This window comes from Oreochromis aureus, linkage group 10 (genome assembly GCF_013358895.1).
Source record: "Oreochromis aureus strain Israel breed Guangdong linkage group 10, ZZ_aureus, whole genome shotgun sequence".
Lineage (NCBI taxonomy): Eukaryota > Metazoa > Chordata > Actinopteri > Cichliformes > Cichlidae > Oreochromis > Oreochromis aureus.
The window spans coordinates 8,988,863-9,007,712 of NC_052951.1; the positions used below are offsets into that span (position 1 = coordinate 8,988,863).

At 41.4% G+C, this 18,850-nt stretch overlaps 1 protein-coding gene across 7 annotated transcripts in view; it reads right to left on the bottom strand.

Annotated features, from left to right (window-relative positions):
- The window catches only part of msi2b (musashi RNA-binding protein 2b), a 262,995-nt gene that overhangs the window by 103,226 nt on the left and 140,919 nt on the right, over nucleotides 1-18,850 (bottom strand). For all 7 annotated transcript variants that reach the window (XM_039618135.1, XM_039618134.1, XM_039618133.1 and 4 more), the window contains exon 7: nucleotides 11,037-11,085. In XM_039618135.1, the coding sequence (XP_039474069.1) occupies nucleotides 11,037-11,085 (49 nt within the window). The remainder of the gene's footprint in view (nucleotides 1-11,036; nucleotides 11,086-18,850) is intronic.

The window sequence follows — 18,850 nt, forward strand, 5'->3', positions numbered from 1 at the left end:
GAGACACAGGTTGGCCATAAAGCCTGCTCGCCTAGGAGCTGATGAGCTGGAGCAGTTATTAAGAGTGGCTAAACACATCATTTCCTTTGTCACTGTGATTAGGCCAAGGCGAGGGGCCCTCCGGTGGAGGTAGACCCAGAGTGTATGATTAGCTCTGCCATTTAAATGACATTCACACTAATCGCTAATATCAGGTCTGTCAAGGTGAGAGAATGCAACAAGGAATCTGTCTGCTCATGTTGGAAGGCTGAAGCAATGCAGGGAAAAAAAATAAAATAAAGTGCAGGAATATCTGACTCCACTTGATGTGAGCTCAGTGTCAATCAGTGAAATCAGGCACAGCTGCTGATTGCTCTGCTCTGCATCTGAGCCGCTATACAGTTGTCACGGCACAGAGGAGCTGCGATTTGTAAACACCACGACGTCTGTGGAGGCAGCCATGAGCTAGCTGTTTAAAAGGAGCGGAGAGCGCTGGCCATCCCAAACACCTGACCCTTGTTAACTTGGAAGACAGTTATTTTAGTTGCGTCTAAATAGGTTTTATTGTTAAAAAAAAGTAGAAAAAGAAAGAAAAGAAGAAAAAAGAGCATTGGACAATTTGTTTGCAAAGCAATTTAATAAGAAATTAAAGAACTGGTTAACTCTCCTTTGTTGGCAGAAATGAATGTCTGAATTCTTCGCAGAAGCGCCATCTTTAAAACTTAAATGACCCCGCTCCCTCTCTTGCCTGAACAAAAGAAGGCATTATCAGCCCTCACTCTCAGCAGTGCTAGATCCATTTGGTAAACAGCCTGTGTCATACAGTAGTAATCAGAGGGTATTTTTGAGGGATTTGCAGGCTGGCCAGGAGGTATCCGCTGGAGTGATCTCTAATTGCTAGAAGCAGAGGCCTAGACTGCCTGGCGCTCTTTTGAAGCCATCGGCAGCAGCTTCCAGCCTGAGGAGCCAGCAGGGGGAGGCTTCCCACTGAGCCGCTGAGCTACTCTCCTTTTTCTTTATTTACTTCTCTCTTTCGCCCTCACCATGCCTTTATTCTACTTTTCCTGCTTTTCTTGTCCTCGGTCCCCCTTTCTTTCCACCCTCTTCTACTCCTTCCCATTTCTTCTCTAACTGTACTTGTTCCCTTTCCCCACTCCCCTTTCCCCCCTCCTCTCCCACTCAGTCAATGAGCCAGCAATCACTTTGCAGACAGACATCCTCTGCTCAGTCGGCCATGTTCAATCCCTAGCACCGGTGGCTGATGAGGCATTGTGGTGACGTCAAGCACTGGGGCTTTTCAGTGAGCTACAGTTAACCTGTGGAGGCACAGCTCTGCTTCCCAGGTTACAGGACTCTAACTGGCAGGCTTTGTATAAAATAATTAATGTAATGTGCCAAAGAGATGAAAGATAATGAGGCCAATTATTTTTTTCTTCTCACCAAGTGAGGTGGGAGAGGCAAATTTATGTCAAATTGTTGGTGTATAATGACACCTAATACCACTCAAGCTTTTGTTATATATGAGCTTCTGTATCCTGGGGCAAAGACTTTTGCTCTACAAAGCGCAGGTTTGAAACTGCGCCAAGCAGACACACAAAAAAGCCCGACACAACCACTAAATAATAATACGATGCTTCGAATGTTGGACCGTCTCGGGCATTCTCTCTATATTGTTTATGCAGGGGCTGCAAAACTCACCTATAAAAGGTACAAAGACAGACAAATTGAAAAAAAAAAGAAGAAAAAAAAGGTGCATGCTGTCATCCACACACAGTCTCACTGAGACACAACCAGTTTTTTGTTTGTTTGGAAGGCAGCTCGCTCAGTGTGACATTGACTCCTCAGTGCCAATTCCACACTGGGAGCTGCACTTGCTAGCTTTGCTGCCAATCCAGGTAAAGAGATTACAGACACACACAATGCAGCCTTCTGTTCGTCTGCCAAGAAGAAAACCAGCCCTTTAAGCCCATAGAAAAAAGGGGGCTATACATAAATTCACACAGCATTGGCCCTTTCCACATACAAACACCAAGAATCCCCTTCTTCTCCAGGAACATGGCTTCTAATACGCGCCTCGCTCACTGTGGCTCTCTCATACAAAGCAGCCTTGTGACTAAAACAATCCAGCCTTCCATTTCTTTATCCTGGTCCCCAACACTGTTGCACATTACTATTACTTGCATCATACAAATAAAGAAGGAATTTGGCTTACAATCAGTCACACAGTCATTATAAAGCTACACTAATGGGTGCTGTCTGGTTCCAAACTATTGTAAAACAATATGAAAGAAAGTTACACTAGGATTTCATCATCTTTCTTAGTGATGTAATTAAAAAGGTGAGGGAGAATGCATGTATCGCCCAAAATAGATATGGTGTCACCTGCAAATATTTTAACTCAGAGGTATTATCTGAAGATTTGCTGGAGAACAAAAACTTGACGATAGCTGCTTGGCTGACGCTGCTTTTTTAGCAGTTGAGATGTTGCACACAGGAAACAAACTCACTGTGACCCAATTAATGAACTACTTATAATTTTAAGAGTCTAATTGGGGACCAAGCAGCGAAGCCTCAAAGGCACCTACTTCTTCCTTTTTCAATGCATCCTCTTCATCAATCATTTTCTTTACCTTTCAGCTCCCAGAATTACAAGGTAAAAAGTCTGAAATTTGGAATACCGATTAGAGACAGCTCTATGTTCTTTTTCATCAATTTATGACTTCTAGGCTGGATTATTGTAATTTATTACCATCAGGCTATACCAAAAACTTCCTGAAAGCCTTGAGTTGAGTCCAAAATTTTGCAGCCAGTGTGCTAACAGGAACTAGAAAGAGATTATATTTCTCCCTTATTGGTTTCTCCTTCTTGAATAATGATGCCCCATTTTATCTTAAAGACGTTATATTGCGTGATCAGCCCGCAGTCATAGAGCACTTCTCTCTCAAACTTGCTTGTGGTTCCTAGGTCATTTGAAAGTAAAATGGGAGACAGAGCCTTCAGCTTTCAGGCCCCTCTTCTGTGGAACCAGCTCCCAGATTGGATTCAAGAGACAGAAACTTTTAGTATTTTTAAGATTAGGCTTAAAACTTTTTGCTAAAGTGACCCTAAACCTTCTCATAGTTACACTACAATAGGCCTAGCCTGGTGGGGGGATTCCCATGATGCACTGTTTGTACACTGTTTTCACTCACTATGTGTTTACTTTTAAGTTAGCATTTAAGTTTGACACCAAGTGCTAGGTGGTTGTCTCATTGTTGGGCTATGCTGGGGTCATTATGACTCAATATAAAATAACTGAAGTAATCACAGGACCAGCCAGCCCAGAGCTCCATTCTCTCCATAGTGTCCTTGGGGCAGTTTAGTTATGCCTGAAATGCCTCACTTAGGAGGTGTCAAGGAGGCATCATGGTCAGATAATGGTGCCACTTCAGGTGGCTCCTTTCAGTGAAGTGTTTCCATTCTAAGCCCCTCCCTATGTAGGAAACTAATTTCCACTGCTGGTATCTTATTCTTTCAGTCACTACCCAGAGCTGAAAACCATGGGTGAGCGTAGAAACATAGATCGACCTGTAAATCGACAGCTTTAGACTACTTTGATACTCAGGGTTCTCTTCACTACAACTGATCGGTACAGCATATTCAATCTGTCTGTCTGTCTGTCAGTGTCTTGCTCCACCCTCTCCTCACTTGCGAACAAGACCCTGAGATACTTAAACTCCTCCACTTGGAGCAGTAACTGACCTGGAGCGGGCACTCCATCCTTTTCTGGCTGAGAACCATTGGCTAAGACTTTGAGGTGCTGATTTTCATTCGCACTCAGCTGCAAAGCACCCCAGTGCAAGCTCTCAGTCACTGCCTGATGAAGCCAACAAAACCACATATCTGCAAAAAGCAGAGACAAGATCCTGAGTCCAGTGAATCAGACACCATCCACCCCTGTGCTGTACCTAGAAATTCTGTTCATAAAAATGAAGACCAGAATCTGTGACAAAAGGCAGCCCTGGTGGAGACCAACACCCACCTGGGACAAGTCTGACTTTTTGTTGACAATATGAACTAAGCTTTTACCAAGGTTATACAGGGAAACCAAATAAATCTAAGCACACAAATAGGGCTGTTCGATATAACGATATATATCGGATGACGATATAAAAACGTCTATCGTTTCATTTTACGCTATCATTTGTTTCGTGGTGTCGCAAAATCACCTGTTTACGGCAATATTTTTTCATCGTTTTGATGGTCACTGTAGTGGCTAATTTCTTAAAGTTCTCTCTTTCTCTTATATTTAATATAACCACACTACAGACGGACAAGCACTTGTTTTTATGCGTTGTCATTAGCAACAACGACGGTAAAACCACGGCGTGTCCGCTTGTTTATTTTCCACATAAACCTTTCACAATAAAGCTCAAGATCCTGTTGAGACTTTTCAAAATAAACTGAATCACGTGAAAGATGCAGAGTATTTACTGATGAGAAGCAAAAAAGAGCCGTCAGGTGCTAAAAAATAAACCTTAGACTCAAACGTTAGAACAGGCTTTTCCCTGCAGCACGCCGTGTAATAAATACTCACAAAGAAAACGGCGGCCGTTACAACTTATGTCTAAAAATGTATAGTTTCATGCATCAGTTAAAACACTCGACTTCAGCTACATGACGCGCAGCTGGAAACACTTCCTGCAAGACGAGCTGCCCGAGATTCACAGAATTTACAGAAAATGTTACATTTTTGTGATTTATATCGTTATCGGATGATAGATGTCTTAATATCGGGATATGAGATTTTGGTCATATCGCACAGCCCTACACACAAATGTGCCCCATTCTATGCTAAGGGCATTCTGGCATATGACAGGAGGAGCAAACAGTTGCTACCTTCCTGTACATGTTTTGGGACTAAAGACAATACCTTACTCCAGTAGATTTTCCAGACAACAACTGGACAGACACATCAGCAAATGGAATTTTTCCCACTCCCAGGAGAGCCACTGTTGCTTGGATTAGCATTTGAAATGTAGCAGTATGTGTGGCATGACCAGGACCATTATTTAGGCAGAAACACAGTGAAACACTATCTGATTATTTACAAAAATAGAAGACTAGCACAAACACTGCTGATCATCTTACAAATTACAGATGCATTTTCTATCCTTTGCTCCCATATGCTCGCTTATTTGGAAGATTCATCAAGAACCATTAGTAAACCAACTATGTATGTATGTAGCAGTAAACTCTGCTTGGTGTGAGGTTGTTGTAAGGAGTGAAGCACTCTGCAATTAGGTTTAGAAAAGCGCTCCAAAAATAAACATTCAAATTTTTGAGGTGAAGTTAACTCAGTTTGCTTTAGTTACATCCTCATTTTTTAAACACCGCTGCATTTCCAGTCTCTAGGATTATCATTAATTAATTTTACGTCTGTCACAGACTCTGAAAGCTTTAATAAAGACAGAGGTTAAAGTGGATTATCTCTTCAGCAGCATGAAAAAATATGAGTGGACAAGAGGGCGAAGAACCGTGCCAACGTGACAACCATTTCATTTTACTTTTATGACTTGTGGTCTGTTTTATTTTATTTTATTTTCAGTTCTATCCTAGTAATGAATTCAGTTTTTTTCCCCCTCAGGTTTTCCACATTTATAGAGCCTACAGGAAATAAGATGGTATATGACAATGCATCTAAAACAAACTTTTGTAACATCATAGTATAATCACAGCAGCATCCACCATTGCATAGTTAAATAGCTTACTGCAAATGGATTTAGATGTTCTGAGTGCAGCTGCTGCCTTTTTAGGTTTTTTAAATCCTTTTTAACATCCTAGTGACCTTTGAGGTCAATCAAAACATTTACCAATTTTTTCTTTAACTATGTCACCTCAGTTACTTGCTCAAGACTGTATACTGTATATAATCAATGGATGTAACCACCGTGAAGGTTTGTGAAGCCCCATTTTACATTAGATTCATTCCCATCCTTGTTTTTTGGAACCATGACTTACCATATTTGGACAAGAGGGTTGCTAAGTTATTAGCTAATGCTAGCGAGCTTGGTTAGCACCTATCCAGCCATAGACTGCAGCCTGACTCTTGGATGAGTTGACATACTTGACACATCATACATAATATTTGCCAGATAATTACAGTAAACAATCTCCAAAAGAGGTCAAAGCTACAAACATAATCAAAAGCTCCAGTTCATTGATTGGATGTGGAGCCTAGCAGGCAGCTGCCTGACACAACTGTATGAGTCGGCAGCCTGTGTCCTGTCAATCAACGCAGCCACATCCCTAACTTTGAGCCTTAATAAAGTTTTATGGGTGAGTTAAAGGACAGTTGTTATAAAGGGGGAAGTTAGCTTTAGTACCAGACTGTAAAAATTCTTATCTGTGCTGCAAAGCAGTTTTTTTTTTTAACATGGGCATTTATGGGCGTTGTCTTACTTTGAAGACAAATACAGGTGGCCACATAAGAATTTCTTTTCACTCTTTTTTTGCTTCTGTGGTTTGAGCACTCCTGCAGCAAGAACAGGTCAAAGTTGAGGTTGCGTTTACAATATACATTTAACTCTGGAAGCATAAAGCAGATTTTAAAGATTACACTCCATCTGATTCCTTAGTCCAAAGCTAACCCTAAGTTGCCACTTGATTATGACCTTGCTTGGAAGCACAAATGATTGCTAGTGGGTGCCAAAAAAAGCAAAAGCGTCACAGATCAAGGTTGACACAAGTTACCTCCCGCATGCCAACCTAATAGACGAGACTGCCATTCTGGATTTAACTGAAACTTTGAACATATTCAGGTAGAAAATGGTTCCAGTCACGACCAAAATTGGTGGAGGTGATCTTCTTTCAGAGCCTCACAAAACATACTATACCTCCTCTGGCTCCCCACACTCCTTAGCCGATTGTTAAATGGAGAAACCTTTTGAATACAAGCGCACTGATCCACACAGGTGTGCACACAGGTGTACACACGGGTGTTCACAGACACAAACTACACCTTTCTTGGCTGCTACCTCAAAGCACATTGTGCGCTGTCGATCTTGTGTGCTGCACAATAACATTTAATATTTAGTATCTACTGTTATTTACTGTTAGCTAGTTTATTGTGATGGTGTTGTGTTTATTATGTTTTCTCTTCAGTTTTTTCTTCTCTCGACAGGTGATCCAGGTGATTTTTTTTTCTTCCCCTCTTTCTCACTATCTCTTCTCCCCTCTGTTTTTCTTTCTCTCCCGCTCTTTCTTTCATTCTTTCTTTCTCCCTGTCCTATCCCCCAGTCATGTCTGTCCCATCTGTAACAACCAAAAAATAAAATAAAATAAATACATAATAATAATAAAGGTCAAACAAATGGACCAATATGGCAAGGCCATGATGATCCACTTGGTAAAGTAAATCTGCTAGGCATCTTTCTTGGCCTTCAGACAATAATACTGATGGCTAAAGATCCAAATGGGACAGGCAACCCCCCACCCCCAAAAAAACAACTGGTTTAAATTTTCAAACCGTTTGTTTGTTGCAGCCAATAGAAATTGGAGCGAAGCAGCCAAACGGAAAGTGAGATGGTATCTCAGCTACTGTATTGAGACCAAGCTTGATGTTTAGATTTGGTAATTCTTCTTCAGGTCATCAAAAAACAAACAAAAAAAAAACAAACAACAAAAAAACCCCATTGCTTCGCCATGGGAAGCAGCAATAATTAAAAATGCACTTTTCCTATTGGTGCTTGCAGCCAAGCTTTTATCGTGACCAGATCAAGTTGCCATGGAGACTGTGCTGTGCTGGACTGCTTGATCTGTCATCATCATCATCATCATTATCATAATCATCATCCGTGAAACTTGCAAGTATATTTTAGCATCGGGATTGCATTGCTCTAATTTCTGTTGTGCATGTTGTTCTTGTTTTGATTTGTGTGTAGTAAGAGTGATGCTGGGAAGCTGCTCGTGAATAATATCTATGCTAAATATTTTCACCTTGTACAAGGTACCTTGTGAATTATACGTGGGGTACAATGAGAGTGCTACTGTGGTGGAGAAGGAGGGCTAATTACGGTGTGGTAGAGTAGCACTTAATAAGGGACGCTTACGAGTAACAAGACAAAGAATTCATTTATCATCTACTGTAACTTCTACTTACAAATTAAACCCCAATGCTTTGGCGGATAATGATATTTGCCACTCTTTCATCATGCTCTCAATCCCATCCTTTTACAGATCCCATTTTTCCTGCACCCCTGTAACACTCTTCATGGCACTGCCAATTGTGTTTGACAGTAAAAATCACATTTGAGATCATAGCTCATATGTCAGCCTGCGGGACGGGAGGAGGTAAAGGGATGACAGAACGATTTTTGACTCAGGGCTATACCAAAAGCTTTTATTTCCCACCCATATAGCTTGTTTTGTCATCCAGTTTTGGCATGTGAAGGCATGTTGAGGGGGCTGGAAATGATGACTGGTATGTGTAGTCTGTTACTGCTGTGCTCATGGCCCTGTCCCCAGTCTGTGTTTTGGAGCACAGACACTGTTTGCTGGACCTCCTGCACAACCGAATAAACCACCCATAAACAAGAAAAGTTAAAAATATCTTGTGAAATAATGCCCTGAAATTCTCCTCTCTGTCACAAAATGAATGTCAGGAGAAAAAAACAGGGGAAGGTTGTAGGGAGGCGGAGCAGGAGTGGGTGAGGGTGGGGTGAGGTGGGGGGGACACTGCAGTAGAACATGGAACAATAGGCGCCCTCTGGCATCAACCTCTGGACAGCCCAAGCCGCTCAGCAAAGACACTGAACTCACCCACAATGAACTGCTGCAGCGGGAAGGGAGGCTTTAGAGAGTTCAATTTCCAACACAATTGGCTGTATTCTACTCCTTTAAATGCCAAGGAGATGGTGTGGAGCGTGTGCCTTTGTGAGGAGCTTTGCTTACAGCGAGTGTCCTCTAACAGGAGAGACAGAAGGAGAAAGACAAGAGATGGCGAAGACAGGCCAGAATGGGAGATGGTTTGGGGACAGAAATAGTGTGACTGGATAGAAGAAAAGGAAAAACGAATAAGACTGAATGACTGGGAGAGATAGAGAGTAAAAAGGAAAAAAAAAAAAAGAAAAGGTAGAAATGAGAAGGGTAGAGAATGTCTCCTCTGGTTGTCGTTTCGCCAGGCTCGCAGGGACCGTCTGAAGGACAATGCTGCTACTAGTGAAGTGTGACGTTTGTCCTCTATCCAATTCACCACAGCCCCAAAGAAAACACTCACAATCAAGTGTCGATCATGCATCTCAAACACAATAAGCTCTTCCAAAAAAAATAAAAAATAAAAATACAACGCATTATACAGCAATATACAGCACTGACCTTAGGTAAGAAATGTTTAGGGAGAAAAACAAAAAAGCTACAGAAATGACATTCAAATGAGGCCATTTGAACCTTTGTTGTTGCACAGCAGTGAAAGAGCACCTTTAAAAGGGTTTAGTAGTAAAAATAGCATAATTTTTTACAGCATAACCTTCTGATGTTCAAGTAAATATAGCAAATAAAAACATGACCAGTCACATTAATGACTCTGGTGAATTACTTCTTATAGGTTTGTAATATTCTGTGCCATTCATCTGAAAGACCTGTTGTGCTTTTTTTGTTTTTTTTTCCCCAAGATGAAAAAAAGCAAATATCTACCGTGTCAAATTCCCACTGGAACAAATAATCAAAACGCTACTTAGACAAAACAGCAACTGCAGGAAGAACTGCACCTGACGCCTGTCTCCGTGTCACACTTAATATAAATATGCCCGCTGTCATCAGAAAAATTGCCAAGGAGGCTGTTTCTCCATCACTGTCTTCATTTGAAGGGCATTTTGCTGCCCAAAGGCAAACGCCTAACACACTCTCCAAGCGTGGCGCCCAGCCCCTTTCACAGAGGGCTGGCGGTGCAGCAGACAGGAGAGAGAAGAGCGAGAAATAAGAGAGAGTGAGAGAAAAGCCTTCGTCTCAAAGCAGACCTCACACTGGGTTCTGTCACTACAGATCAAAATCCCCTCAAAGCCATAGATCACTTCCACTATAGTTCACATGTTTCACACTTAGAAACTGTTTACCAGACTCAAAAGAGTTTGCCTGCACAGCACTCACACACGGATATAGCTTAAAAACCAAAGACAGAGCTCACTCGCAAAACAATAACTGCTTTCGATCCCAGAACACTGCACTTAAACATTTATACACTTTGAGGGGACGACTTCTTCGCTGCAAACAAATATTTACATCTATATGCTCAGCCCAGCTGAGTGAGAGGGTTGTGATGCCAGCTCTGCCTACAAGTGAGCTGACTGGCGTGACAAACACAGGAGTGTCTGCTCCTTTTTCTTGTGGAAATACCTGTCAGCGCCTGTCGACTGCTCACGCACACAATGATACATACAGGCATAAACAGCCAGGGACAGTCTGTCTCCTAAAAAGTTCCTTTAGCGTACCTGTGTGAGGCAGCAATACCAACCATCGCACAGTTTTGCGGATAAGTGACAGGCCTATATACGTGTCTGCCGGTGGTTAAGTCGGGGCCTAAAAGAGTGCTGCTTGGCTTAAATACGCCGACGCCGCATTGTGGTGCAGGGAGGAAACCTGTCTTTGGAAAGTCCTTCTGCTTGAGAGAGAAATGTCCCCCCTCATCTCAGATAAGGAGCTGATGAGATAAAGCGATAAAGTCAGTGCTTCTCCTGGGTCTTATCTGATGCTGTTATCTGACTGCACAGCACCCACCATCTCGCAATCTTTACACCCTTTAAGCACCTCTCTGAAACACTCACACCAGCATCATCGCAGACACACACACACGCACACACTCGCCATCCAATGCTCAAACATTCTAAACACCGTACCAGCTTATTGATTACTTTGACACGCTCCCATTGTTGAACAGATGGCACACCTAATATCATGTGAAATGGAACTGTTCTGTGTTATCTCATGGGGAAAGGACATAAAATGACTATTTTCTCACCTTTCGGAAAGACAGAGGGGGAAAAAAAACATCAGGAAAGGGGGAACAGAAGCTGTGCACTTACCTCTATGTCTGTTAGTAGTCTTATCAAACATAAGCATGGCATCATCAACCTGGAAGACATAAGAGGAGTACCGACATTAGCTTAATCTTTTCGGCAAGTACCTCGCATCACCTTCTCCCTATTGAATCGCAGCTCATCTACTCGCAGTAATTGCTCTTAGAATATTTATTTTCACTCCTTTACACTGATTTCTTCCCCAGCACCCCTCTTCCACATAATAAATCGGAGTTCACGCTATGTTGTCGGGTTACCACTTCCATGTCCATCTATAGATTAAAATTTCAGCGATAAAGAAATCCATGCAATCACAGTGGCGTTACGTGTTTTCTGGATTAGACGTGGCAAATATGTGAAGAAGCGAAGAGCGGCAATGGGAGAAAAATTAACAAAAACCACCAGAAGAAAAAAGAAAGAAAGAAGAAGAAGAAAAACTGTGTTGACAATATGTTTATTTTGATGAACACTGATGTCCAGTCTTGGGGAGAGGGACAGATAGACACATTATACTAAGCGGGTGTGAGACAAATGTGATCCTTCCTCATCTCAGAGCCCCAGCAGCAGCAGCAGCAGCAGCAGCATCCACCATAATATCATCCTTCATCATGTCCAATAAAGCCACACACAGACAGGCAGCATTTTTTTTCACACATCCCCGAAAAACAGATCTCTAGACACACTCTTCTTTCTATAATGCTGATGAAATGCTTAAAAAACAGACTGAGGCATGCTCATTTAGCCTGTGATGTTGTCTAAGAAAAAAAAAAAGAAAAGAAAAAAAGATGGAGGAGTAGAGAGCAGCAGCAGCAGCAGCAGACAGAAACAAAAAGAGGGAGCACTCTGCACCATTCACTCCCTGGTTATGGTCTATAGGTAAGTGTAACTGTACTGAGGAGGCTTAATAGTGTGCAAGTCTGCATCTGTGCTTTTCACGGGAGGGTTACAAAGCTTCGGGAGGAGATGGGAAGAGACAAGAATAGGGGGTCTCACTCAAACCGAACTGTCTGATTGGATAAAGAGAAGTGTCTGGCAGCCAGGCAGACTAGCGCTGGCACGCTGTTCGTGCCACCCTCTTGCCACACATTTGGCACACAAGATGTTGGCACAGCTTGTAGGGCCAAGTTACTCACTGTATGGCTCACAGGCACTTGATTTGCTCCTCCCTAAATTATTTCCAAATTGTCAATTTTAGCAAGCAATACTGATGTGAATCCTCAAGTAACTTATATATGTATACACACACCCAGCGCCTGAGCACCTGAACTGCTGTTTGCCAGACTACCTGAAAAGGAAGGCAGGCAGAGCCTGCAGGTAAATGTTGCGGAAAGGTGGGGCTTATTAAATCCTACAGAGTTGCATCAGTTCTGCAAATTAGTGATAAACAACAGCTGTGACAGAACAAAACAATGGATGTTACGTGTGGTTAAGTTAAGCCAGAGTCATTGCAAGAGAGAGACATGGCAAGTAAAGAATCCTGAATTAAAACGTGGAACTTGTGCAAGGGGTGATATTGTTTAAAATGGCAGGCAGGCATTTCACACTCACTTTCTAAAATAATAATCGCTTGCTTAAGTCTTTACAAAGAGGACAAAAGTTAGACAGGCAGTCTATCTTAAGTACTGTCAGGAAATGCTCAAGTGTGGGTATAAATTCAACAGAGCTGCTGGTACTTGAGCTGGCACTTTTATACAATCACTAACAAAGTTATTATTTTCCCTGGACTATTTCTCTTTGTCAACACAAAAGAAGTACAAAAAAAAAATAATGAAGTTTGCAGTGTCTCTGAAAAATGTGCTATCTGATGACTGTGTGGCGGGAAAATATTACAGGGGGAGTACAAATAAACAGCTGCTGGGCAACATCACCTGCAGCAACAGTTTTCTAAACAGACATTTAAAATGTCACCAAACCTAACGTCTGTCTCATTCCAGCCGATCTAATCAAAATCACATTAAAGTGAGAGGAAACTGGGAAACTGGAACCCATAAGTGCTAACAGCAGCAGTCCACAGGCTAAGTTTAAAGAACCCAAAGAAACTTTTAGACTGTTTAGTGTCTGCACAGCACTGAAAACGAGAGGTAAGAAAACTTCGATTCGGTCCGTTTCTGTAGCTGGAATTCAGCTTGTAGCACCAGAAAGGGTTTCTAATGCCTAAGCATTTGACAGCGTGAAAGCTGCATTGCAGAGCAAAGATGGAATGGCATGTTTACCAACTATGGTAAACGTTTAATTTGACAAGCGTGGCTGACAGCCTGTGATCATTTACATGGGAGACAGAAATTTATAGCATTTGACTTCTGTCATCTAATGTCAGTGATACTGCAAGAGCCAACACAGTCACTAGTCCATGGATCAGTAGAAGTGCCAACAAAAATGGCATATTTATTTGACACTTAAAGAAATACAGGCACATAGAACTTCCCAAAACATTAAATAGAACAGCATTGTATTTTAGTAGTAACACAACATAAATTAACATTAAGACCCTACTATATCAGAGAGTTCAAACATATGCATACAGTGTGAATGACATTACATTCACGTGACCAAACACTTGGCGACAGTGGGGAGGAAGAACTTTGTCCTAATAGGAAAAGACCTCTGGCGGACTTAGTTTAAGGGAGTTTCATCCATCTGGCTTGATCGGTTGGTGAGAAAGAGTTACACTAATAGGAAAAACTACTGGGGCACTTACAGATTATACCTATAGAAGCCGCTCAGCAATGGAAACCTATGCCACGTATTTGTGCTGATGTTAATGGCAGATTTGGTGTGGAACTCTGCAGTTATTGAGCCAGCAGTGCATGGGCGAAATGTATACACTATGTGCCTCAAATCTATCATTTTTAGTCTGCAGTTGATCATGGAATCTTGGTAGTATCACGCTTTAATTCAGCAAGCTTTTTAGAATAACCCATTCTTTCACAAATGTTTGTAAAGACATGGCTAGGTGCATGATATTATATTGAGCCATAGAAACAAACCACTGGTCTACAATGATTTGCTTTAGCTGGGTAATGGTCAAAGCTTGTAAAATCAAGTTAAAACTAAGGCTTCTCTTCCAATTTATACACAGATCAAAAACCTCAGCAAAGATTTGAGCTGTCACTTGAGAAAGCATAATGCCAAAAATGAAATAGACTTTAGACTTGAGAAAATGAATTGTTGATGGTCACAAACCAGGAGATGGACTAAGAAAAACTCTACTTCTGCAGAAGAGACGCCTTCAAGCCATACTGAAGTATGCGAAGGACAACCTGGAGAAAGATTATACATACTGGAAGCACATCCTCCAGTAAGATAAGATGAAACTGGAGATCTTTGGGCAGAGAGACCCAGTAAAACACAGGGGTGGGAGCATTATGCTGTGTGGATGCTTCAGTGCGTCTGGAGCTGGGAATCTAGTCAAGCACGAAGGAACCATGAAGGAAGAAGATTTCAAAAGAAAATCTCAAGCAGTCAGCAGCAAAACTGGGTCTTGGTTGTCACTTTGTCTTCCAACGCAACAATGACCCAAAACATATGCCACTTTTAGTAAAGAAATACTTCCAGAAGACCAAAGTGAATGTTACAGACTGGCTTGTGCAAAGCCCTGACTTGAATCCCACTGAAAATCGATGGGCTGACTGAAGACCAAGATCCATACCAGAGGACCATCAAATCTGGAAGAGCTTGAGAGATTCGTCCTAAGAAGAACCGGCTGGGAGATGTGTGTGAGACTTATTGTAAACTACAACAAATAACTGCAGGCTGTAATCCATCAAAGGAAATGCAAGAAAATGCACAGCTGACTATTAGTATCAGGGAGCTAATAATGCTGACATTGGTCATTTTGGTGCTTATGGAATAATTGATTTTCTGTGTCCGAAATAAAACTGGGATGTTTGGAGAAGCTGTGTTAAAAATTCCTTGCTCTGTTTAACAGTTTGGGAAATAGTAAAAAAAAAAAAAAGAAGAAGAAAAAGGAAAAAAGAAATATTTTAACATTTTCATAAGGGGGTTAATAATTCTGTCCTCATCTGTAAGCCTGGATGAGTTATTACAGTTTTGCATTATCTAATTAGTTTTCATTTAATAAGTTTTTGTTTTCAATTTAGTGTCATTTCAAATTCCAAAGTAGGTTTATTTGTTTCCGTTTAGTTTTTATTGTTAGAAAATGTTTCATTTTAGTTTAGTTTTTATTACGCTCACTGTATAATTTGGAGAATTTATGTCAAACATTCAGAAATAAAAATGCAAATACAGTGCTTTTTGAAGACAGCCTAAGCATAGTCATGTAGACATCTCAATAAATATACCAACATTAAAACTTAAAGAGACATCTTGCACTTTTTAATTTGAGTCATTTTTTTTTATAGGCAATTTCAGTTAGCGCTCATGTTTTTAAGTCCAGTTTTTTCTTCTCCCATTAACTGTTTTTTTCCCCACACATAGTTTTTGTTTTTTTTGTGTCATTTTAGTTAACTGTAACAATCTCGGCTACAATAAGGTGAATAACATACGTCTTTCATTTCTGTCAATAAGTGGATGTAAAGTCTTGAGCGCTGCGGTGGGTTGTGTTGTCATGTGGTGCTGTATAAACAAGTGGCCCACAGTTTCATCAGCCATCAGCCACCACGAGCCCTTCATGCAGCATGACATTCAGATATCTGCACTCTAATATTGATAGTATTGCCACCATAAAGCCATTTACAACCTGAGAGCAGAAAGACTGCTACTTTGTAAAATGAAGTGAGGTCTATTAAAGGAAGTGTATTACATAAATGTGTGAACTGTGTTGTTGTGACATTATTAGAAGGACCATCCTGTCAGCGAGACCCATCCAACAAAGAACACAGATTCACAGTGAAGCACTGATGGGCACTTTAACAAAGAATGTGCACATCATGTGAGGGTCACACTCCAGCAGGTCATACTATACACCCCCCCCCCCCTCTCTCTCCCTCTCTCTATGCCACTTGCAGAGTCTATAGAACCATCTCCTGTGCTTCAGGGCTTTTCAATGTAGTTATTCAAGCAGAACACAACTGTGTGCCTCCATCTGATAGAAGGTTAAGGACCTCTTCACTGCTCACAAAAAAAAGCCCGCCACACAGAGGTGAGGCCAGGCTCACCTCAGGGAAGAAATCTTTCTCTGTCCTCCTCCTCCTTCTCTTTCACTCTTCCTTTTCTCCTGGCACAGTGAAAAGAAAGGTTCAAAGGATAATGGCTGTCTTATCACTATGTAAAAAGGGAATGGGAACTCCAGCGAAGTGCCTGGCCTTTTGTGACAATGAAGAAAAGAGCAAAAGTCTATTTCACTGTGGTATATGCACTGGAACAGTCCATGACCGCTTAAGAAGAGGCTGCTGGAAGGCAGTCAGCGGGCGAGAGGCCGGGCAGCTCTTTAACTGAACCTGCAGCAAACACATCTGAACCAAATAACCTCTAACAAAGGGCCAGCAGAAGTATATTATTTATGTCAAGTGTTGGCTTACTAGCAATACACAGCAAGAAGGTAGTGATTTGATACTAGAGCCCTTTCCTCTTTCTGAATCCCATTGTGCAAGCTCTTACACTGTTGCTATTACAAATTGTTCATAATTTCTGTGAATAAAGAACTTCTGCCTGGGTTTTAAAGGCATCGACCAACAGATCACACATTAACTGGTGCACTGGGAGCTTTTACGCATTCACTGTGTTGTCAAACAACAAATCAATGCAAATGCTAGAAGATTAGCATCCTCCTCTGAGTTCTGGAGGACCAGAGGAAATACTTAGTGTCCTTTACAGGTTGTGTGCTTTGATTGATTAGTAGTAGTTTTTACGCAGTATTTAATGCACCTCTGAAAGTTTTATCTACAGCATGCCTTTTGGTTGAAGTTAAAAGATTTTTTTGCTGCAAGTTCTGTCTGTGAAACTATTTATTTTTTCTCTATTGTCAGACCACTGAAGGTAAGTCATCTTCAGAGTAACATGACGGTAAAGCTCTATATCACTCTGCTTCAATAAGCTGAGAAAAAGAGACCTTTTCTGACATATAGCACAAGGTTCAACCTCACACCAAGTACAACCTCTTTGTCTGTGTCAATCCATATGTTTGAACAAGCACAGAAAAATACATGCTAATTCTAGAAAAAAAGAAAAATGTGGTTGAATGATGAATTATGTATCAAAGGACAAACACATCAATAAAGGCTAATGTGCTCTGTTTTTGGACAGGAAAACAGCAGAGGTGCCAGGTGACAGGGGGAGATTTAAGAGCTCTGGAAATGAATTATGACAGCTATTTAGATAGGTGTCAAATGCACATTTACATTCAGCTCATGGCTGAAGGCTAGAGGAGCTTTCCTGCAATTTGGGGGTGACACTGATATAGATCATATCTGATGCCAAAGGAACGAAGGCCTGAGCCACAGATAGTGACCTGAGAGTAGGCTGTGCCTATCCTTTTGTTGCGTCTCTGTCTTTGTACTGGCACCTGGTGCAGTTTTGTGTTGGCTGCACTGGGATACACAGTGGTTTCTTTTCTTGCTTTTATTACACTTGCTGTGAACTCCATTTTTATCTGAGTGGAAAGAATTGAGCTGTGTGTAGTTATTAGGCAATTTTGGTGTCAGTTTTGGTGTCAAGGATTACTGGGATTTGTGCTCACGCTGCCAACACCAAAGCACTGACTGGGCTATTTGCATTGGTTTACCAGGTGATGCTCAAAATCATTTGTGGCCAATTCAGCATGAAAAAATCCTTCTACAAATGCCTCAAATACAAAAAAAATATCATAGTGCCAATTTTCTATTGGCACAACTCAAAGCAATAAATACAGATCATGTGAACAAGTTTGGCCCTCACCCTACAGTGAGAACGCTTTTCATAAGTAGAACCCTGGTTTAAGCCCTCTTGCTGGCAAGCATCCATTTTTCTCAAGTGTTTCTGACTAAAGGGCCGACTCCCTCCTGTTTCTAGGTGCAGCTGCTTGTAGCCGAACTTGCAGGACAGAGCCTTGCAGCCGGGTGGGCAAAGGGGGCAAAAAAGAAATCCCTCCATCGATCAGTGATGTATCACATCATTATTATCATTACCGCGATGACAGATAAGGTCATGGTCAAGGAGAAAAACTCCGCTCGTGCTGCCCCTTCATCAACACTCCCCTCGCAGTAGTGCATCTAATATTCTATTACAATGATGGCAATTAACAGAGAAATGATAGCGACCAGTGACAATGGACAAATTTGTGACAACCCTTTCAATTGTTCTTTTGTAGAGGAAATCTATATCATTGTCTGGGAACGTTGAGCTGCAGTGTGCTGCATCCACGCTTGAGCGCTTTTACAAGTGGTAGTTTAACGAGGAGCAGAGGGCAAAATTTTAGCTCCCCATAAGCTCTTGCAATTACACAAGGTGGCAAAAGGGACAGCGTTCTTAAGCGTGAGCCGAGATGGACGATCTATTCTTTCAGCTTCCAACGAGCCAGGGGCCAGGCCAGCTATGTTTAATCTGGTACGCAACCTTTTTCTTTCCCAAAAGGAATATTCCTTATTATAATGGATGAGTGGCAACCCTCCGCAGAAGTGATAAAAATGCACGGCTAGAGTGCAAACTTAACACACACATCACACACATACAGATAGAAAAAGCACAGCGATGTCGGGGTGAAGAGGCGCTTATCTGCTGTCTGCTCTGTCTACCACATTTCTTTCTCTTTTTTCTTTTAAGTAAATATGTCTGTTTCATAGTTTCTCACAGCATAACTTTATTCCTTAACTCTTTTGAAAATAAATAACATTTTTTTTTAGAAATGCCAATTTGCACAGATCTAAAGGGACAAATACTTTGTT